Source organism: Molothrus aeneus, chromosome 13, assembly GCF_037042795.1.
Source record: "Molothrus aeneus isolate 106 chromosome 13, BPBGC_Maene_1.0, whole genome shotgun sequence".
In the NCBI taxonomy this organism is placed as follows: domain Eukaryota; kingdom Metazoa; phylum Chordata; class Aves; order Passeriformes; family Icteridae; genus Molothrus; species Molothrus aeneus.
In genome coordinates this window covers 17,140,552-17,162,410 of record NC_089658.1, presented here as the reverse complement: position 1 = coordinate 17,162,410, position 21,859 = coordinate 17,140,552, and the positions used below count along the sequence as shown (strand labels likewise).

Genomic DNA, 21,859 nt, shown 5'->3' with positions numbered 1-21,859 from the left:
GAGCCCAAGAAATGCTGTCAGCCACATTTCCCAGAGGGTAAGGAAGATTCCATCTCTTTCTTTCTTGTTTTATTATTTTTTTTTTTCCTAACCATGTTTTGCTAAAGAAACAATTTTAAAGGGGAAAAAGGAAAACCCACATTATTGTGTAAGCAAGATAGCAAAGAGCTTTCTGTGGGTATTCATGTGCCACTGTCCCTGCAACAACAACTCTCTGCCTGTGGTGTGGCTGCCTGAGTGTTCAGCAGGGGTGGTTTTGGAGCAGCTGTGTGCACAGTACCTTCCATCACAAGCTCTGTTCCCTGGCTGTCCCCATGGCTCAGTTTATTTGTGTGCAAGGCAGCTGAGAGGTTATCGAGCTTCCCATCAGCTGTACAAACTCACAGCAGCCCCAGCTCTGTGTGTGTCCCTTTCTGAGAGCTGCACTTGGGGTAATCAGCTCTTGGGCAGCTCCTAGCAAAGATCTGCTCCTTCTGCAGAGGAGTTGCTGCCTGTGCTTGTGCCACAAGCTATGGGGGATCTGTAGCCATATGTGTAAGAAAGAAAAAGATTATTTACTTGTTTTCAGCCTCCCCATAGGATGGTTCTAAAAGCAGAAGTATCCTTAACTATGGAGAAAAAAAGAAAAGATAAAATTGACAAAAAAGCCCTCACATTTGTCAAAATTTTTGTAGATGTTTTTCAGGGTATCACTAAATCCTGCCAGGCACCTCCCTTTCCTCCCCTGCCTTCCCCAAATGCTTCCATTTTTGGCTAAAAAATCCCAAGTTTGGGATTTTTGGACCAACAATGTCAGCCAAAACCCAGGCTCCCTTCTCTAATTTTTCCACTTAATTTTTCAACTATCTTCTGGCAAAGCAGAAGCAGTGTTTTGATGGAAAGTTTTTCAACCAGCTCTGCTCATTAATTTCTGCCAGCAGTCACAGAACAGTGCATCTTGCAGGAGAGGAGAGTGTCTGAAGGGCCCAGTGTGAGGCAGGAATGAGTAACACTCCTCTCCCAGCTCTGTGCCCCAGCCAGCTCCCTGCTCCTAATGAGAGACATCTTTCTAGAGAGGCTTCCAGCCTAAATCTCTCTTGGCAAGTCAGCTCAGTAACTCAGGTACTTTGCCAGGTTAGAGGAAGATGTGGGTGGGCATAGAAGGATCTCCTCTGAGCAAAGGAGCCTGGGACTCTGAGGAGCCACATTGTCCATCTCTTATCTGCTTGGACTCATTTTGGATTCCTGCAGGCAAGCACCAGTTGGCAGGGAAGGGTAGGGAGGTGGAGGTGGGGCTGGTCCAGCTCCCTTTCAAGGCTGGTTTTAGTTTGCTGTAATGGTGATGTTCAGATACACCAGCAGCTGAGCCAGGCACAGCCATGAGCTGTGTCCATGGAACCCTGAGATCTGCAGGGACAAGATCCTGAAGTGGCTGAAATGACACCAGAACATCCCTGCTGTGTGTCTGTTACCCATCTGTCCATGAGGAAGGGATTTTTTGGACTGAGCTCAAGGGAAGCCCAGCTCCTCTCACTTTTGGGTTCCTGTGATGACAGGAACCTGGGAGGCAAAGAAGGAAGATGTTCTCACAGAGTAGCCAAATTTTTCAGTGTTTGGCCTCAGCAGCCAAAGGAGCATCTGCCCATTGGCTGCATGGACAGTCTCCTCAGGGAAAAGCCATCCATCCACAGTCCCTGACATTTGCAGAGTGCTCTGACATCTTTCAGTGAAAGATCTTTTAGATGTGCAAAAGTTTATAGCCTTTCTCTGACCATGGCTGATTTTAGAGGGTTAACCTAGGAACAGGAAATACAGTGACTAAAGGAAAGCCATTAATATTAAATTCTACCCTTTGCCAGATTGTCTTGTGTTATCTTTGCGCTTTCATGAAATATTTTCCAGTTTTCCTCGCAGGGCATTCCTTACAGGGGCAGCAGCTAAGGAGCTGTAACTTGGCACATCTCCACCTGCTTTTCTGTAGCAGTGCACATTTGTGCTCTGGGATTTGAAGAATTTCCTTAGCCTCTAGAATTGATATGCAAACAGTCAGCTGTACAGACATCAATCTGTCCAGTAGACATGCCTTGTGACCTAAGGAATAATACAGGTGGTAGCACCATGCTGGTGACTCCTGAATTTCTGGAGCAAGCAGAATCGTTTTCCTACGTCAAGAAGACGGCAGGTCCTGTGTACACCCTCAAGTCATCTGCTGTGCTTGACTGATCACAAAACACCCACCAAGATTTCCCTAACAAAGTCCTTCATTTCTGCCAAGGAAAGCAAAGATTTTCAGGAAATGAGAGATGTGACCTTGCCACCTCCCAAACAGCTCGGGGGTCTCAAGATGCTCATCTCAGCAGAGGGATGCTCGTGCCAGAGCAAACGTGGAGCCCTGTGTGGTCAGTGCACAGCTCTTCCAGCATCCCTTCCTCCATCAGCTCTGTTGTGGTAAAAACAGAAGTGGCCAAACTTGGTCGTCTCCTGCCTGTTTGCTGTGCTGCTGTAAGTCCCACTGTGTCCAGGTGCTGTTGTGTGAGCAGGTGTGGAATGAGGGATGTTAAGATTGGGAGAGATGAGTGTTGATAGTTGCATAACCCAGCTCAAACCACTTCCCCCACCCATGATTTCTTCACAGCCAAAAGCTGTGCTTGAGCTGCTGGGCACCCTCTGGGCACCTAAATCCTAAGGGGAATTTTTAAGAGAGAAAGAAATGGCTCCAGAGAGCCTCATAACTGTTGTTCACCAGGGAAGTCACCATTTCTGTTAAAAATAAGTCTTTCCTTTCCCATTGATACTTCTCAGGCTGCAAGGAGAGCCATTCTCCTGCTGCTGGAGGCTCTAGCTGCAGACACAGCCTTGGAAGGGAAGCTGCTCTCATGGCTACAGCAGAGGAATGGGAAGCACGAGATCTGGCATGAAGTGCTGCTCCCATTGAAGCCAGTGGGATGTTTGCCATTGGCTTCAGGGGAAGCCAAGATTTCAGTCTGCAGCCAGATTTGCTGGTGTGCTGTTCTATCCTGAGAGCAGGAGCAGAGAGGGTTCTTGGTTTCCTGATAAAGCTCTTGCTGCCTTCTCACCTCACACTGGCCCCTCCCTGCTCTCAAAACTTAGGCCTCTTTCAAAGCCTTGATGAAGAGTCTGGTGCATGGTTTGTGCCTGTGGTTTGTCCCATGATTGGAGCTCTTGGACAGCCTCTCCACTGGGAATTGTGGACAATGCTGGAGAGGGGCATAAGGCAATAAAGCAGCAGGACAGGATGGGGTAAGAGACTTAGATGAGGTAACACATGTGGGATTTGCTGCGGGTAAATAACTGTGCCTCCTCCTCCAGGCAGCAACTTGGATCAGCTCTAGAATTAACTCTGAGTGGTTCAAGAGAGCCTGGAGGCATTGTAAAGATGGTGCTAGGTGGACTTCCCTACTTCACACCTTCACACCAACATGTTGGGAACCTTGACAGTTTAATCAGCATTTTTCCTCGTCTCCCTCTTTCAGGGCTAGGTGGGAGCCAAAATGTGTGAGCGATGAGCTGTGGTGTAGGTTCTCAAGAGCCTGTTAGTGAACCTTTCCCAAATTACACTGATCCCCCTGTCAGCCCAAAGGCTGCTGTGCTGCTGTAGTGACTTAGATGTTAATCAGTGCATCATCCAGAGCTCCAGGATGTTTGCACACCCAGCACCCATGGGTTGGTGCCCTCATCTCAAAAGCAGTTGAAGGAAGTGATCACAGAGTCAATCAAGATTCTACCAGCAGCCCCAGTTTGGCCTGTAGAGGTCCAAGCTGTTTTTATTTGAGTGGACACATGGTGGAGCCTCTGCATGCCAAGGAAAAGAAACATTGCAAATAATTCTTGCTCTTCGTTTTTATTTCTCCCCGATCAGGATGGCTCTCTCTGTTCATCGCGTGGGATTGGTCTCTGCTGCCCCTTTCAGGGAACATCTGTAAGCACATCACATCTCTAAGAAAAGGCAGGAAGGTTTATCTGCTGGACCAAGAAGTTGTCCTGAATTTCCTCACCTCTCCAAATGCCTGGTGTTTCACAGCTTCTGCTCCTGGCCAGCCACAGTTTGTGTTCTTTGGCCACCTGGGACCTGATCTCCTTCCTCTGACACTTCCACAGAGAGCAGCCCCTGGGAGAGAGTTTCTGGTGAGTTGAAACCATGCTGATGTATTTTATCTGCACAAACAAGGAGTTGCAAATGTAGGTTTTTAAAGCTGAGATAATGATCATAAAGAGATCCATAGCTAAGAGTTTTACTGTGATTTTCTCCAGAAAGTTAAATCAAAGCTACCCAGAAGTTGAGCTCTGGTGCAGGAGTGCACCCCAGTGTTACCTCTTTAGGCACAAAGATTTTTGCAGGGAAAAATACTCTTTGTTCTGATAATAAATGGGGAAGAACTGGGAGGAAAGCAAAGAAAAACCCAGACAATGCCATATTCTCTGGTGACTGCTGGGTTTAGCTCTGCTGCACAATTTCCTATCTCTCTTCCACATCATTCTGAGATTCTTCCCCAAAAGGGTCTTATCAGTAGATAAGTGGCTGCCTCTGAGCCAACTCTTTTCTTCTGGTTCAGTGGCTGGCACGATGTTTGCATGAACTCTAAACCATCAACTTGTTGCTCTCTGATTTTCTTTGCTGATATGATCCCCACCAGCTCTCACATTTCCTAGGGCAAGCACAATCAAGCACAATCAAACAAAACAAATCAGAATAAACAGAATTAGTGCTCATTCTTTCTTAACAACATGCCTGTAGGGGTTTTTGTCTCCCTTAGCAAATTCAATCCAGCTCCTTTCTCTCATGTTAATTCACTGTAGCTGCTTCCACAGGCTCTGGGTTACAGGCAACAATGAGAGGAGAGGATTGTGCTTTGCTTTGAGCAAGAGCTCAGCATTTGTGTGTTTTGCATTTTAAGGAATGGGGTGAGGTGGGTATTACTTGATACACTTCCCACTATTCTCTGTGGTATTCCCTCTGCTCCTGGTGATGTCCAACCTGGGAACACAAAAGATGACACTTTGCACCTTTCATCTGCTCCTGTGTCCCTTTAATTCTGCTAATGGTTCCTCTTCTCCTTTTTTTTTTGTCTCATATACAGGCTCTGATTTAGCACTCCAAGCACACGGGCCTGGGATGGCTTTCCCAGGATCCTGGCAGATTTAAAGGCCAGTATTGCTCCCATGCACCCACATCCCACATTGAGGGTGTCCTTGTGGGTGTGACCCTGGAGCCAGTTTCTCATGGAGGACACCACGGTGAAACTCCCTTCTGGCACCCAGGCCTTGGTCCTACAAAGTCCTCACTGTGTAGTTGGTGTCTTTGAATATTCCCTGGGACTGTTTCCTGAAGAGAGAGCAGCATTTGGCCCTTGGCTTTGAGGAGAGTTTCCCAACACCAAGCTCAAAACAAATGGAAACATTTTCCTCCCCCTTTAGATCTGGACAAAGACTGAGGGTGAGGTTTTAAGGCTAATGAAGCTTTTGGTGTGTGGTTTTTTTTTTTTCCTTCCTGCCAGCTGAGGAGGTCCCTGGCACCATGATAAAAGCCCCCACTGCCCACTGGGGCTCCTCTCCTTGTGGTGACCGTGCTCCTGAGAGACACCAAGGTTTCCCCAGAAGCACGTTTCCCATTCCATGGCTCCAATTAGAGAAGATTTTCTGTGTTTGTTGCTAACAATGTTCTTCCTTGCCTTTGGCTCAGCAGGAACCCGATTGGTGACTTCCCAGGGTCCTTGAAACCCGAGGGAATTAATTTGCCTTTAATTTTGTCCAAGCTGATACTTAGGGGAACAGCTGGGAGCATTGTAAAGAAGCTTCTGGCAGTGAAGAATCCCAGCAAAGCATTTCCCAGAGCCCTGGTAGTGATGCTCAGCCTGCCCACCTGAAGCCAGCCCATGCAGGGAGCTGCAGCATTAGCCAGGAAAAGACATGGCCCTGCTCCTCTTCCTTTTCCTTACAACAGCTGGGTTTGGCCAGCTGTGCTTTGGTGGCACCTGGTCACCACACTGTGTTTGTGCCACTTTGCTGCTGTTCACAGCTTTTTTCAGTGTTTAGTGTCAGCCAGACACATCCTTCATTTATTGGTGGGTGCTCATCCCAGCTTCCCAGGATCTGGGCTGTCCTGATGTGCCAGCATGTTGTGCAGCCTTGGGTGAAGCAGTGCATTGCCCTGTAACTCAGGGAACCACTGTGCCATAGGAACCACAATAGCACTGCTTGGCTGGGGGCCTTTAAAGCACTTTGAGCTCCTTGGAAGGGCCAGGGTAGCTGCAAACCTGTTCTGTTACTCTGGGGTAAAGGCTGTCTGAGATGATGGTTTGAAGTGAAAACAGCAGCCAGCAGAGCAGCTCACACATCCCTAGAGATGGTCACTTCATGGTTTGGGGCATTTTCAGGGGCTACTTCACTTCCCAGGTACTGGAAAGGCTGAGCCAGTTTGGGGCTGGGACCCCTCTGCAGGGCTGTGTGCAGGACACAGGGATTCCATCAGGGCCACGCTCAGCCTCAGCTTTTGCTGTAACAATTACAAGTGATAAAATATCAGTTTTCTCCATTTGCCTCCCCACAAGTTGGTTTAAAGGGAATGAAGGCAGATCCTGCTTTAGCTTAGTGCATTACAAGCCAACTCAAATGACTCCCCACTGTCTTTTCATCTCCATGAGACTTTTAATGCCCTAAGTCTTTGCATGTCCTGGCACGCAGCCCAATTGAAGCATGAGCTCCAACAGAAGTTTTACATTTAAAGCTGTTCTTTTGGCTTCAGAAATTTGCAGATTGAGGCTGAGAGAAGCTATTCAGCTGTTTACTTGCAGATCTCCACCAGCCCTGCTGTGCTCTTGCCCTCGCCTCGGTCAGAGTTGTGTTAACAGCATTTTCCAATTAAAGTAGCAGCCTCAGTTACAGAAAATGCTTTTCCTATCTGGGAATGTATCTGATTTTACTCTTTTTAAATTACTCATGGAGCACAGGGGTGTTTTGTTTCCCATCCCTAATTATAATTAATCCATCATCATTTCTGGTGACAAGGTTGGCTTTTGTTGGATTTTTTATTTCTTGCCATTTCCATCAGCTTGTGCCAATACCACTCAGACTCCACATTACTGATGATGGGGAGACTGATGTGAGCAGTCAGGAAAATATAGAGTGGACAAGCAATTCCTGAATTTCTGCTCACTCAGAGCAGGAAAAATGACACCTATTCTGGAGATAGCCCTGCCAGAAAATCTAAGAGCCATACTGTGTAAATTGTAGCCACTTCCCTGTCTGAAATAGTCCTTCCCTGAAAACTTGGCTTTCAAGACCTCCACAGCCAAGATCAAGGCTTCTTCCTGTTACCTGAAAATTCCAAGTCTACTAGAGAAAAAATGGTAGCAGCTGAAACCTTCATCTTTCTTCACAGTGTTGAGGTAAGAGCTTCTTTTTTTCACTTCACCTCACTGAAAGGGACATGCTGAGCCCCATCCTGCCTGAGGTCCAACAAGCTCAGCAAGGCTTGTCCTGTGGGATGCAGTGGGATCTGACTCTGGGATTTTCACCTCAGCCAGTTTTCCATAGTGGACAACCTTGTGTCTGTCTTCTGGCTGAACATGCTTTGAACATGAGCATGGCAGTGCTTGGGCTGGGCCTGCAGGACCTGGGGCAGGACCAGATGCAGTGACAAAATCCCAGAATTCAGTGCTGACATCCTGTCCCAGGAGGCCACAAAGCCCCTCTGTCCAACAGCATCCTTGTCTGAGCAGCTGCAGCTCATGCCCAGCACAGTGACCCTCAAACCTGGGGGCACCTGGGCTCTTCAGGACCCTTGCAAGGATGCTCCAACCACAGACTCCCAGACAAGGAAGCAAAGCCTTCTGCTGCCCCCACGTGTTGCTTGCTCATTATTGTTGCCACACACCAGTAAAGACCTGGGAACACTGTTGGGAAGCATGAAGAGGAGCCAGCACAGCCACGCAGATCTGGAGGTCAAGGATCTTGCTTTGGAAGAATCTTCTGTTCCTTCTGTTCCTCCCTCAAGCTCAGGGTGTTCCTTATACGCAGAAAACTGCAAAATCAGATTGGGCCTGTTTGGAAGTGAGATGATCTGGAGGCAGCAAAGCACAGAGGTGTCCTGGTCCCAGCCAGGACCTGTGTGAGCCCTGGGAGCCGGCCAGCGATGCCGAGCGATACCAGATACGGCACAGAGCATCCAGGAGCCTTGGCTCAGGCCACGAGGGGCACAGAGTGAGAGACAGCTCTTGGCAGGCTCAGCTCACATGATAAGGTCATTGGAAAGACAAGTGATGCTTTCATCAAGCTGCCTCTCCCCAGAATCAGCACCAGCTCGAGCAAGGGCTCCCTCTGTGCTCCTGCAATATCCTGTGCTCCGTGTAGTGCCAAGGACAAAAGCTTCCTCACAAATAGGTTGAAGCTGCTTTTCCCAACCAGTGTCCCAGCCCCCAACTCCCATCCCTCCTGGCCCTGTCAGGTTCCAGTTTTGAATTGCACCCTTTGGAAAGGTAATTTTCTCTCTAGATCAGCAGCATCTCTCAAGCTGAAGGGAGAGCAGGCTGTAGTTGCTGGCTCTCTGCTGCTTCCCAGCAGTTATAATTTGGGATCTTGTGGTTTTGTCCTTTGTTGGGGTAGCACATGCTGGCTATTCTGGAGAGCATCAATCCCAAAAGCTGCCTGAAGTCTGGGCTGACAGGTTGGTAGTAGCAGCCAAGCTCTCTCATGGAACCAGTCTGTGGCTGGGGGAGGTCCCAGAGCAGCATTCCTGACCATCCCTAGCACAGCTCCTTGGAGTGGTAGGGATGGCTCTTTGCCATCCTTTCACCAAGAACATTTTGGCATGGCATCATGAGCAGATGGGCCATGGAGCAATTCCTCAGCTCAGATTGTCCACAGGCTTCCCTGGACACTGCCTGGAGCTCTCTGAGAACATCTGAAGGGAACAGCACTCGCTGGCAGGGCTTACGTGCTCCAGCAACTGGGGATTGCAAACACATGCTTCAGCTATGCAAGAAATCTTTGACTTGTTCTGAATGCAATTCTGCCTGGGTTTCTTCCCAGGAACATTCCTGTTCTTCACAATTTACCAGTTGCAGGAAGGGAGAAGGGGGAGGGGGGATTTCAGGAGTAAGGGAGAGGAAGGGGAACAAATCTCACGGTGCTTTCCCTCACCAAATTTCTCCATAAGGACAGATTATGGAGCATGGACTCCAGAGTCTGGTACAATCCCAAGAAAATATGAATTACAAAATTAAAACCACTTTTAATTAGTCATTTGTTTTTATAGAAAGAATAAGTCTGTTTTTCTGAAGTAATTCAGTGCCTGCTATCACACACACCAGGCAGCCCCTGCCAAATGGAGCTGTGTGATAGAAGGCAAGCCCAGAACAAGGGCTCTGAGCAGAGACACCTTATCTCCTCCAGGAGACAGCAGTGCCATTCAGATCTGCATTCTGCTTCCCCAGATAAAAGTCCCACTCCTGAGTCACTGCATACGTGAGAGAGTTGCAAATGTGGTCCCCGTAGGTGGGAGTAATTTGATGTCTGAGATGAATGATGAAGCTGGGCCTTTATTGTCACACCTGCTCTGTTCCAGACAGGAGAAGAAGCCTGAGAAGGTGGAGGCAGGAGCTGTTTCTGCCCTGGGAGAAGCCAGAGGTGCAGGGTACCCAGCTCCTCACAGCCTGACCCAGGTGACACAGCCCTCTGCTCATGGAGGAGGGACACCATGAGTGGCTGCCACCTGCCCCGGGGGCTGGCTCACACTGCAGAGGGTGTGGGAGGGCTGTACCCAGGTTGGCCCTGAGCAGGGATGGCCCTGCAGGGACAGGAAAGGGGCTCTGTGCTCCTTTCCTGATGTCACCACCTGAGCTATCAGCTCCTTCCTGCAGCCCCAGACCCTTCCAGGGCAGTCAATTACAGGACTTGTGCTCCATGGCAGAGTCTGGGACCCGCTCAGCTGCACAAGCTCCAAGGGCCTTGAAAGAGACAAGGTGTAACCTGATGCTACCAAACATGCACTCTGAGTAACCTTCACAGCTCAATTAACTCTATTAAGTATTTACCTAAAATTAATTTAATTCGGTTGAGGTTTTCCCCCCTGTGTTGGGTGCTTACTGTATGAACCTCTTAAAATTATGGCTGTGTGTATAATTCAATCAAATGCACATGCAGTACCCACAGAAGCTGAGTCACTCCAGGTACCAGGGGAGAGGTTTATTTTGTTGTATTTGGCTTGTGCTTCTGACTTAACACAGGGGTAGCTCCACTAAAATTGGTTGTGCTGCATTAGTCCAAAGCCAGAGCAGAGCCCAGCTCTTACTCATTATTTGCAAGAGAGACATCATAATTTCTAGAATGCCATGTCCAGGGTATGGGTGGGGTTTGCTCCAGCTGCCTTCCCAGTCTCCCACTAGGGAACAATGAAATGAAGGTAAAAAGGAATACTCATCTTTTTCTCTTTTTGTGTATAATTCAGAAATACCAGCACGTTCCTGCTGCCTCACAGTGCTGTGTAGGAGCCTTTCCCAGATATCTGCTAAACTAAACAGGAGTGATTGGTTGATACTAAAGAGATGCTCAAGAAGTTTTCCCTGAAGTTACTCTTTTCCCAAGGGTGGAGAGCAGCCTGTCACTGAGTGAGAGGTTTTATTGCACAGCTTAGAATGCAGCTGAAAGAGAAGCACAGAGCAACACAGGGAATGTGTGTCGGACACTTCTCACACTTCTAAAGTGAGCCTGAAGAAAGAGGGACAAATCCCAAGTGATGAGGAAAACTGCAGTTCTGGATCTGAGCAAGAGCTCCCAGGAATCACAGGGACACAGGAGAGGAGCCCTGTTCTAGATCATTTGGAGATTCCCAGCCAAGACCTTCATGAAGGTTTTGATTCTTTATCACAGGGATTAACTCTGGGAAGCAGCTGGCGTGGATGTGAATTCCAGCTGGTGCCCAGCACCATGGACACACTGCTCTTTGGATTGAGTGCAAATGAGCAGACAGCTCTGTCACATTGATCTCAGTCAGGGCAGGAGGATTCTTCCTGAAATTCAGGGCACCTTCAGAATGACCCTTGTGCTGGCTGAGTGCAGATAATGACTGAACCATTGAGCTCTCACACAGACTCTGCTTGTTTGGGGCTGTGCAGCTCTCACAATCTGTCTGCTAACTACAAAAATATTCCAATTATTTGGAATGATGACATCACCCATGCAATTGACCCAGATCCAACATCAACACTGCCACAAAACGGTTATTTCTTGTTAGACACTATCGAGGACAGTAATCCAGCCCAGACTGAGCCCTGTCAGCAGAGCCTGGTTGATTCCTCCACATTTCCAGCATTTCCTCAGCAGTTTATTTTCCAGGTTCAACAGGTTACCCAGTTACCCTGGATCTGTTTGACAAAATGTGATTATTGCTTGTAACTTTTGAACATCAGTAGTCACAGAGAGGCTCCGAGTGGCTCAGGAAAGGCATTTTGGCACCTTTCATCTACTCCCCATGCTTGTAAAGCCCTCACCAGCACACTAAATCCATCATCTGTTGGGCCAGCAAGCTGCCTGAGCCCAAAGTGCTCCTGGGATGATCAGGCCCAGGGATGGAGGGAAGGAGATCCTGCTGGGAGATGGGGAGCGGGCTCAGCCCATCCTGCCTGGCCACTGTCCCAGCACCCAAAACCCCTCAGCCCCACCAAGGTGTGTGGGCAGGTAAGAGCTGTGAAGAACAGCTGTTGCTTAAAGAAATTCTTGATGCTTGAGGAGCCTTCTTTCCTCTCAGTGTGTCACATTTACCAGCTGATGTTGTATCTAATCCAGGGGTAGCCAGAGCTGGACAGGGAATGCCCTCCCCTCTTGCCTGCAGCACTGGGGCTGCACAGGGGAAGGCAAAGGGATGGCCAACGACTGCACTTAGCTTTAATTTCATTTAAAAGCAGATTTAATTTTTTAATTTCACTTAAAGGTGGATTTGTCCATCACCTGTAGGGCACAGAGCAGCCAGACCCTGGGCTGAGCCAAACCCCAGGCTGTCCCTGCAGGAGATCTTCACTCTGTGGGCACCTGGGGGACTGCCTGCTTAATTCTGGCAGCTGGCAAGGAGGGCATCGTTTCTGCTGTCCCTGCACTCCAGAAAAGCTTCCAATGTGGAACTTGCCAGCAGTGTGTCCTGAGCTTGTTTTTTAAACATCAGCCATGAGTCAGGGTGGGCCAAGGCAAACACAGCAGTGTGGAGCGCAGCGGGCCAGCTCTGCAGGCACCCACGGGGGGGCAGAAATACGGACACGTTGTAAATTGGCGTATTGTAAAATTGGCAAATTGGAATATGGACACACTGTAATATGGACACATTGTAATATCGGCATATTGGAATATGGACACACTGTAATATGGACACATTGTAATATCGGCATATTGGAATATGGACACACTGTAATATTGGCATATTGGAATATGGACACACTGTAATATGGACACATTGTAATTTGTTATTACATATTAATATTGTAGTAACTGAGATGTTACTGTAGCACAGGGCTCTGCAGGTGTGTGACATGACCCCTTGTACCCATGTGTGAGGTGTCCTGGGGCAGTGGCACCTCACCCATGGCTGTACAGGTGTGTGACATGACCTGTGGTTCAGGTGTGTGACATCACCCATCATTCAGGTGTGTGGCTTCACCCATTGTACGGGTGTGTGACGTGTCCTAGGGCAGTGGCACCTCACCCGGGGCTATGCAGGTGTGTGAGGTGTCCCTCTGTTCAGGTGTGTCCCTCTGTTCAGGTGCGTGACCCGCTTCCCCCGAGCGCTTCGGGCTCAGGCTCAGGCTCGGGCTCGGTCCCGGCCCGGCCGGAACGGGGGCGCGGGCCCTTTAAGCGAGGCTCCGCCTCTTACCCGGCCCGGCTCCGCCCGCTCATCTCCTCCCTCCCCACCGCCCTTCCCGAGCTCCCATTGGCCGAGCGGCGCTGAGGTCCCGCCTCCCGGCGCCGCCAGCCAATGGGAGGAGCGCTGGGCGAGACCGTGGCCAGGTTGGTGCGGGGCCGATGGCGGCGGGTTCGTGAGGGGAGCGCTGGGAGGAGGGTGGGAACCGGGAGGTCCTGAGGGGAACGGGGCCCCTGGGAGCAGCGGGACATCCTGAGGGGAACGGGGTCCCTGCGGGGAGCGGGGCCCCAGGGGGTAGCGGGACACTCTGAGGGGATCCGGACCCTCCTCAAGTGCTGAGGGCGCTGGGGTCACCTGAGGCGCTGAGGGCAGCGAGACCCTGTGAGGGGAGCGGGGACCCCTGGGGGACTGGGACCCCCTTGAGCGCCGAGGGCAGCGGGAGCTGAAGGGATCGGGACCCCCTTCAGTGCCGAGGGCAGCGGGAGCTGAGGGGAGAAAGACTCTCCCGAAATGCTGAGGGCACCGGGCTCCCTTGAGGGCATGGGGGTCCCCCTGAAGTGCTGACGAGGTCGGGTCCCCCGAGGAGCCTGGGGAGAATTCGGCAGCCCCTGAGGAGGGAGCTGTGCCGGGGGAGGCCGGGGGGTCCCACAGCAGCCGGGTCCTGGGGGTTGAGCTCCCTCGGCACAGCCGAGCCCAACCCGCAGCTCTGGGTGCCGTGCTCGGGGCCAAGGAAATGCCATTAAATCGTAGTGGTTTCACCTGAGGAATCCCTTGGGGGTAGATGGAGAACGTTAAGGTCAAGGATCCATAACAATGTGGGGTTTTCTTACCTATACCTCGTCCTGACAACAAATTGTTTGTGGAGCTGAGGATTGAAGGAAAAAAAAAAAAACAACCCGAACTTGCAGCTGTAGGCTGAGCAATAATTAAAGTGCTCAGGCAGGTTCTAGTCTTCATGCAGTAAAATTAAGCCTTGTTATTCGGCTTGAAGTTAAGTGTAGCATGAGCTGTCCTTATTTAAAAAAAAAAAAAAAAGGTGCTTTTCCAAGAGCTTAAAATGTAGATTCCAAAAGTGTAGAGAGCTAAAGACTTATGAAAAGGATAACTTTGCTCAGTTTTTAATGTCTCTTGGTAGACAGACTGATGTACGTTTTGACCGTAATTAAAGACCGTTTGCTCAAGGGACTGTGTTGCTTTTTTAATAAAATTATAGAATGTAGCATTTAAAATGTTGAGCAACATAGGTATAAGGTGCTTTTTAAATAAAATTATAGAATGTAGCTTTTTAAATAAAATTATAGGATGTAGCATTTAAAATGTTGAGCAACATAGTTATAAGGTTTGTTCACAGGTGGACCAAAAAAAAAATTGGAAAAAAATTACTGATTGCAGAGCTAAATGCTGGTCTTGAGGAAACTGAAAGTCTCTGGGTTTTGTTGCAGGTGCTGCCGGTGTGAAAGATGAGGCTGCACGAGAGCCGGACAAGACCCTTCCAGGCTCCTGCCACTGTGCACACCTTCCCCGGCAGGCAGGTGTTCGTGTTCCCCAGTGGCCGCTCCGACTCGGAGGAGTCCTCAGAGGAGGAGCTCAACGTGATGGAATTGCGGCCCCGGGGCAAGGAGCAGCAGCGGGGCAGCGCCGCCCGGGGCAGGCCGGGGGACGTGGTGCTCCTGGAGAGGGAGCTCACCGAGGAGGACAGCCTCAACAAGCTGGCCCTGCAGTACGGCTGTAAGGTGAGCCTTAACCACCCCCGGGGCTTCCCCTGTGCTCTGCTAGTGCTGACACCGGCAGGTGCTGGCCCTGTGCATTGTATGAGTGGTCATTGTCTGGGTAAAACTGGAGAAAGGCAAAAATAACCACAGACAAACACAAGAAATGGTTGTTCAGCCAAAAGCCTGGGAAGATGTTGTCAGCCTCACACCCTGGCTGACCTGCTTTCCTGTTACAATTTCAGTGACTAAGTGCAGGTTGTACCAAGTTATTTCAGTGAGGGCAAACATTAGGGAGCTGAGTGTAGCAATGAGGGCCAGGGCTCTGCTCTCAAGGAACATTGGAGTTTTTGAAGCAAATTGAGCAGTACAAAGAAACACCACAGTTATGGGTGAGGTTTTTTGTTTATTTTTTGAAGGGTATCAGCTTACATTTTGCAAGGAAGGTCTGAGTCTAATGGGTGGATGTGGAGAGGCACCAAAGGTCAGTCCCAAAGTCCAGGTGCTGTCTGTGTTTGGGTTTTGGTTGTTTGCTGTCATCCCAAGCGTGCTCAGTTCAGGTGCCTGTGGGCAGGAGGGAGGGCGTGTGCACAGTGAGATTTCTCAGTTGGAACAACTACACAGCACGTTTTCTTTGTTCCAAAAAAGAGCAAAACTGCTGGAAAGTTTAATTACCTGCTCTGAACATTAGAAGCCCCCCATTGTTCCGCAGTTGGAGCTGTATTTTAGAGCCCCCTTTATCTGCAAGCTGGACTGTGATTTCAGAGTTCCATGATGAAACATTGGCCCGCGACCGCAGTGGGGATAATGATACAGCTCTGGCTCCAGTGCTGCCCTGCCAGTGCAGGCTGTCTTGCTTAACCACACAGCAGCTGTGTGGTGCAGCTGAGGCAAGAGGCCTTAGAGGGATTGCAGCAATTCCTCCCCTCTCATGCCCTTAGAAACAAAAACGAAACAAAAAAGGGACCCTTGTAGGTTCTGCTGATGCGTGTGGAGAAGAGAGTCTGGTAGGACTTGAATAGGCCTTGATTGGCCCCAGGAGAGCCTGAGAAGGCAGAGCTGAGCTGTGGTTGGGTGTGAAGCTGTGTGCTGCTCTCAGCAGCCCCTGGGCAGACTCACAGCAGTTGGGTGAACTCCGAGGAGGGAGATTCTGAACAGTTCTTTGGTTTATGAAGAGTCCTGCTGTGCCTCTGCACTGTCACCCAGTTCTGTCCCTGCTGTGGCTGCCCCACTCCCGGAGCCTTTCAGCCCCTCTGGAGGCTGCTGGGCCTGCCCAAGGGAAAAGCAAGCTGATGGAAGGGACCACAGAGTCAGTGTTCTCCTCCCACAGGACAAAAACTGTCCTGCTGCCTGCCTCCCTTCCAGAAAGGGCACTTCTGACTTATTCCAGTTAAAGTGAACAGGTACCAAAGTCCCTACTGTGGGAGATTTGTCTATTTAAAGACTGGCATGACAGTTTTCATGTGTTTTATTTTATTTGCACAATTAAACAGCTCCTGAAAGGTCACCAGGACAGCAGTGAGAACTGTAACCACAGATATATAGGCAAATGTGTGTAAAAATCCAGGAGGAACTTCTCCTTGAAATCAATGAGAACTTGACATTGGTTTCAGAATCTGCTTGGGGAGGGGATAGTAAGACACTGCAACAAATAGCTCTGTGTGTGTGCCACAGATAACTTGGCAAGGATGCAAAGCACTTCAAAATTCTCATTTTTACTCTTGACCATTTATAGTCCTGGCTTGCTTTTGGCATTGTTCTTAGGCTGGGACAAGAGGAGCTCACTGCAGCCAAAAAATGAGTACAGAAAATAAGCCTAAATGCTTGTGCAGCCCAATCTCTCGCTTGCTTCCCATCGGCTTTGTTTGTTGTTTCTGTGTGAGTGCTGCTCCACTTTCTGTTTCTAGAGTCTTAGCACCACACTGCAGTATTTGATTGCAGACACCACGGGGGATATTTACTGTCCCAGTAATTTGTTTTCATTGGAACAAATCCAGAAATTGAAGCAGCACCTCAGTTAGGAGGCTCTGGGTGAGATTGTTATTTCATAACTAAGAAATTTTGCAGTGTTTAAGTCCAGAGCTGACACTGGGGCTGGCCATGAGGAGCCCGGAGCAGTGACTGAGGATCCTTTTGCCTCAGGGTCCCCAGATCAGGTCCTGGGTTAAATGTGCTGTTTTCAGAGTTCTCAAGCTTTGCAGAGTAAACATGAGATTCAGGCCTCCATCTCCTCTCCTCTCTACCTCTGAGCAGAGTGCTTAGGAAGTAAAGTGGGTTTTTTTGTTTTAGCTCCCCAGTTTCCTTGGCAGCCCTGAGCGTGTGTGCAGTGAATGCAGGTCATGCTGTGATTTCTGGAGAGCAAAGCACAGTCCCTCTGCTGTGTCTCTGCTGTGATGGATGAGAGGTGCTTTACCTGTTTGTGTTGCCTTTCTCTTTCCTTTGGCTCCCGCTGGTTTTTGTGCCCTCCAGCCTTTTCCTCAAGGTTCTTTCACATCTCCTTGGCTGCAGCAGAGAGCTCCTGGCACACACTGACATCCTGTTCCTTTCCTTTGACAGAGGGTTTAGTGCAACTGCGAAGTTGCTGTGCTTGCTGGGTGGCTGTGAGTGGCCACTGCATTAAGCATCTTCTCTTGGTTAATGTTACCTGAGAGATGCTGCCTTGCCTTTGTCCTTGCATTGGCACTGCCTGTCCCTGTGCCTGATGCTGCACATGAGGCTGGTTCTCCCCTGCTCTTCCTGCTGCTGGGTGGGGACACAGCTCACAGACAGGAGCCCTACACAGGAGCCACCAAAGGTGGTGTCAGGAGCACAGAGGTGATTGTCCTTCAGCAGGACATGCTCAGGAGGAATGGGCTGGATGAGCTCTGTCCTGCAGCAGAGAGGTGTTCCTTGAGCAGAGGATGCTCGTGCCTGTGTGGGAGGTGCTCACCTGCTCTCCAGGCTGTGCCCTTGCTTTCAGAACTGGTGTGCTCCCAAAATGGAGCTCTGATCACTCTGAAATAATTTCCTGAGCAGGAGATGCTCACACTGGTGTTGTGCTCTCTCCTTAAGCACTCGTGTAAGGTATGAAAATAGTTTTTAAAAGGATCTGTTAGTTAAAAAGATTCTTCTTGCCTTAACTGAGAGAAGGGCAAAGAAAGCAAGGAGAAGGGAGGGCAGTATGGAGCAAAATAGAGCAGGCACAGGAGATGGAGGTTGTAGACTGGTTTCACAGGGGACTGACTCTGTCCTGCAGGGCCTGGAGCCCCCCTGGAACTGCTGGAGAATCTCTCAGAACATCAAACCACCTGCATCCAGGGCCTGCTTTTATTCCCTGACGGCTCCCTGCACACTGGTTTTGTAGCTGCTTCCTGCCTCACTCCTGGGCTGTCCTGCCCTCACTGTTTGTGTCCTTTCTGGATTCCTTAGGTTGCAGATATCAAACGCGTCAACAACTTCATCCGGGAGCAGGATCTGTACGCGCTGAAGTCCATCAAGATCCCGGTGCGGCCGCACGGGCTGCTCACGGAGGGCGCCGGGGTCCTGCGGCCGCCCCCGGCGGGGCCCGCCCAGCCCGGCCTGACGCGCGTGGAGCCGCCGGAGCCCGACCCCGGTGCGGGCAGCTCTGCTGGCGGCTCCGCTGGCGGCCGGCGAGTCAGTGAGTACTTCAGGGGCATCGACCAGAGCATCCAGGACGCCGTGCAGGTGGAGGTGCAGCTGAACGCGGAGTACGGCGGGGAGGGGCTGGAGAGGCCCCCGCCCGAGGCAGGGAACCGGGACAAAGCCGGGAACGGCGCGGACTGCGGAATCCAGTGGTGGAACGCCGTGTTCATTATGCTCCTGATAGGAATCGTCCTGCCAGTGTTTTATATCATCTATTTTAAAACACAAGGCCTGGTGGCCCACACCTCTAACATGACAAACTCAAATGTTTCATCGGCTGGATAGGAAGGGAAATTACCACGAGACTCAGTCGTAGGAAAAAAAATCCTAAGGTGAAAGGGCAGTCCACTTCAGCCTCTCCAGCAGCGATGCCCGTAGGCTCGTGACTGACTCCAGTGCACCCGAGGGGATATCACAATACAGATTATTTTTATTTTTATAAGTAGCTGATGATGTAATCCTGAATTTGACTGAAAATGAGGTGATGTGATTTTGATAGAAAAACAAGGATGCTTTGTTGCTTAAAGAGATCATCACCCAGGTGGCTTCAGAGTTGGGAACTCTGTTGAGGGAAAGTATTTTGTAGCAATTTATTCATTATGGTTGCTTCAGGTATTTCTTAATGCCGTGTCTAGAAGCAAATTCTTTGCTGCTGAGCTAGAGAGTGCAGTATTAATGTGGTTGGAAAGTTGGGGGTTGTTTGCATTTTAAGGAAACACTTTTTGCTGGAATAGAAGCGGGGGACGCTTTTTCTCAGAAGTGTCATTTTTGTCTCTTGCAGACCATGGTGGTTTTGGCCTGCTTGACCCTAATGATGCTTTCTGGAGCTCTGAGCTGGGTGTGCCAGGGCACGATGGCGCTGCCAGCACCCCACCTTGTCACCCTCCTGAGCAGATCTTTGAGCTGTGTTCAATTGAGATGCATCAGGCCCTGGGAAGGGTGAGCCCAGACCTCTTCCCCTCAGTGAAATCCCTCAGAGATCTCAGTGCAGGATCTGTGCTGTCCCAGGGTGCTGCTCAGCCCTGCAGGGGCTGTTGGATGACAGGAGAGCACGAGAGAGGAGTCACAGGCACTTCTCAAGGGCTCATTTGCTGGCAGGAGGTCTAGTCAGTATTATTCGCTAAAAAAACTAATAATAGTCTATAGTGGTGCTTCTCAGAGACCCAGGCTCAGTCATGGAATTACTTCCTTGTGTGCAGTCTGAGTGGGAGTGAAGTGGGAGCTGGGTGCAGGTTGCAAGGCCCAGGACAGTAGGCCAAGAAGGAAGAAGGGTGAAGCCTTTCTGGAGAGGACTGGCGCTGCTGATTGTGACAGTTTCTGTGAACTGACCACGTGCACTGAAAAGCTTCACAGGGCCGTGCTCTTCAGGGCCACTCAGCAAACACTACCTGCTGCAAGGGAGCAGCAAGGGAGGCCTTGGGAGATTTGCTAAAGAGAAGAACTTGCCTCAGAAATTTGATTGAGCAAATTCTGGGCCTGTGGGCAGAGGTGAAGGCTTTTCTGGAACCAACCACTACATGTGTGGGCAGGTTGGTGCTGAGGGTGAGGCCAGCGCTGGTGGGCAGGAGCGGGAAGCTCCTGTTCATTGTCCCCACCTTGGCCAAGCCCCATTTGCAGCTTCCCAGCTGCCAGCAGGACCACAGGGCTTTTCCAGCTTCCCCTGGCAGCCTGAGGCTGGCTGGGGCAGGGCAGGGGCTGGGGAGGGGCTGTGCTAGGAGCACCTGCTGTGCAGGTGCGGCCTCAGCCTGGCCTCAAGGACTGACTCTGTGCCTCTGTGCCTGTGCCGGGCACTGTCTGCCTCGACAGGGAGCATCCAAGTGTCTCCAGCCAGTGAGGACCCCACACCACACAGGCACAACTGTGCTGCTACCGTGAGAACCTGCGTTCCCTGCAGCTCTCAAAAGTGGGAACCTGATTTTATAAATGAACATGCCAAAGTATCTTATACTGAACAAAATCTTGTATTTTTCTTCTGTGAAGAGCTGTATCTCCTTGTTCTGGGGAGGGGGTGGGACCAGGTTCTTATATTTTTAAATAAAGCCACATGAAATAAAAGCACAAGGGGCAGAGCCTGTGCTTCATTTGCTCCCACACAGCTGAGCACCAGCTTAGAACGAGGGGCCCCTTGCAGCCTCACCTCAGGCTCTGCAGTGAGCGGGACTGGGAGCAGCAGGAGGAGCCGGGGCTGAGGCAGGACTGCCCTTGGGCTCTGCACTCCCAATGGAGCCTGGTTCAGCTGCCAGTTTCTCCACGGTTTATGAAAGGTTCCTAGCAGGCATCAGTCCTTGAGTGCAGTAACAAGTGTGCCTGTATCCCTGCTGATGAACACCCTCATGGCTGCAATTAAGAACCAACACCTGGCACCTGGACTGGCACCTGGAGGGGGCAAGGACGCGCCGGACGGGACCAGTGCTCTGCAAACACGAGAGAGGCCGGAGTACACAGTAAAAGCCAGTATCTTTACTTTAGTGAATGCAGGATACAAATATTTTACAACAACCTCTAGCATTTTCTTAACCATTTGATAAAAAGTTCACTAGAATATTTATTGTATATTGAAGAAAAAACAACACATTCAGGGAAAAAAATTGAGATTAACTTATTTTTTTTCTTAAAAGATTCGTCTCAAGGATGGCAACAAAGTCCAGCTTGTGCCGCCAAACGGCTTATCAGCATTAAACCGTGAACAGCTTCTTGTGAACTGTTGACTACAAACATTTACCAAATACATAAATCTCTTTTAAAAAAGCCATTTTAAATATAGCAAAGCAGTGTTCTCTTGCACAGCAAAGTGAAGAAAGGTTCTACTAAGATTTAAATGTTTACATTGGTTAAGTCTTTCTTTCACATTCGGATTTAACTTCTGCCCAGGATCAATTGTTAGGAGTTGTTTTGTTCCTTATTTACTATGTATTTCTTGTGCGCACAGTAACTCGCAAGTTTCTGATGCATTAGTGTCCTTGGAGGGAAGGCAAGGCTAAAGCAGTTCTCTCTGACGAGTCCCTGACAACGTGGCGTTCTCAAAACTATCGTGAGAGCTTGAGGATGGAGGTGATTTGTCACAACAGAGATAAAAATCTTAAATCATTCAGACCTGACTGGGTTCAGCCCAGGATTGGATCCACTTGCACTTCAGTCAGCAGAGATAATTTTAAAAAGTTTTTTTTTTTTTAACCTGTTGAAATATCTGTGCTATGTCATCTCTTTTTTTTTATATAAAACATTTTTACAATTTCTAAAAAAGTATGTTTCAAAGTGAGTTACTTGTTATTAAAAACCAGGATTCCCATGTCCTCGGTGGCAGGAGGTGCTCCCCGAGACCGGAGGGCTGTGGAAGGACGTTTCTGCCGGGGCTGGGGCAGCACAGGGCCACTCCCTTGCCCAGCTCTTTAGAATTGATTCTTTTTATTATTTTTTTTAATTCATTGGTGCAATTTCAATACAAACTCTAACCCTTGTGTAGCTTTGTCTTTAAGAAAACAGTAGTTAAGTACTGTTTAAAAACCTGCATAGAAATAAAGACTATTGAGATACAGTCAGCAAAGCCATCTGATAAGGCACACAAGAAAATAGACAGTAAATGTGAATGCAGAACTCCCACTCGGATGTACAGCAAAGTTCATACAGGTGCATAAATCATGGAACTCACATCACTGGTCAGAGC

At 49.6% G+C, this 21,859-nt stretch overlaps 1 protein-coding gene across 1 annotated transcript; it reads left to right on the top strand.

Moving 5' to 3' along the window:
- The first annotated feature begins 13,952 nt into the window (after positions 1-13,952).
- On the top strand, positions 13,953-20,256 carry LYSMD4 (LysM domain containing 4). Its single transcript, XM_066559099.1, has 2 exons — positions 13,953-14,577; positions 17,962-20,256. Exons 1-2 carry the CDS (start codon positions 14,305-14,307, stop codon positions 18,478-18,480), a joined length of 792 nt encoding a protein of 263 aa, XP_066415196.1. The 5' UTR covers positions 13,953-14,304; the 3' UTR covers positions 18,481-20,256.
- The last annotated feature ends 1,603 nt before the right edge of the window (positions 20,257-21,859 follow it).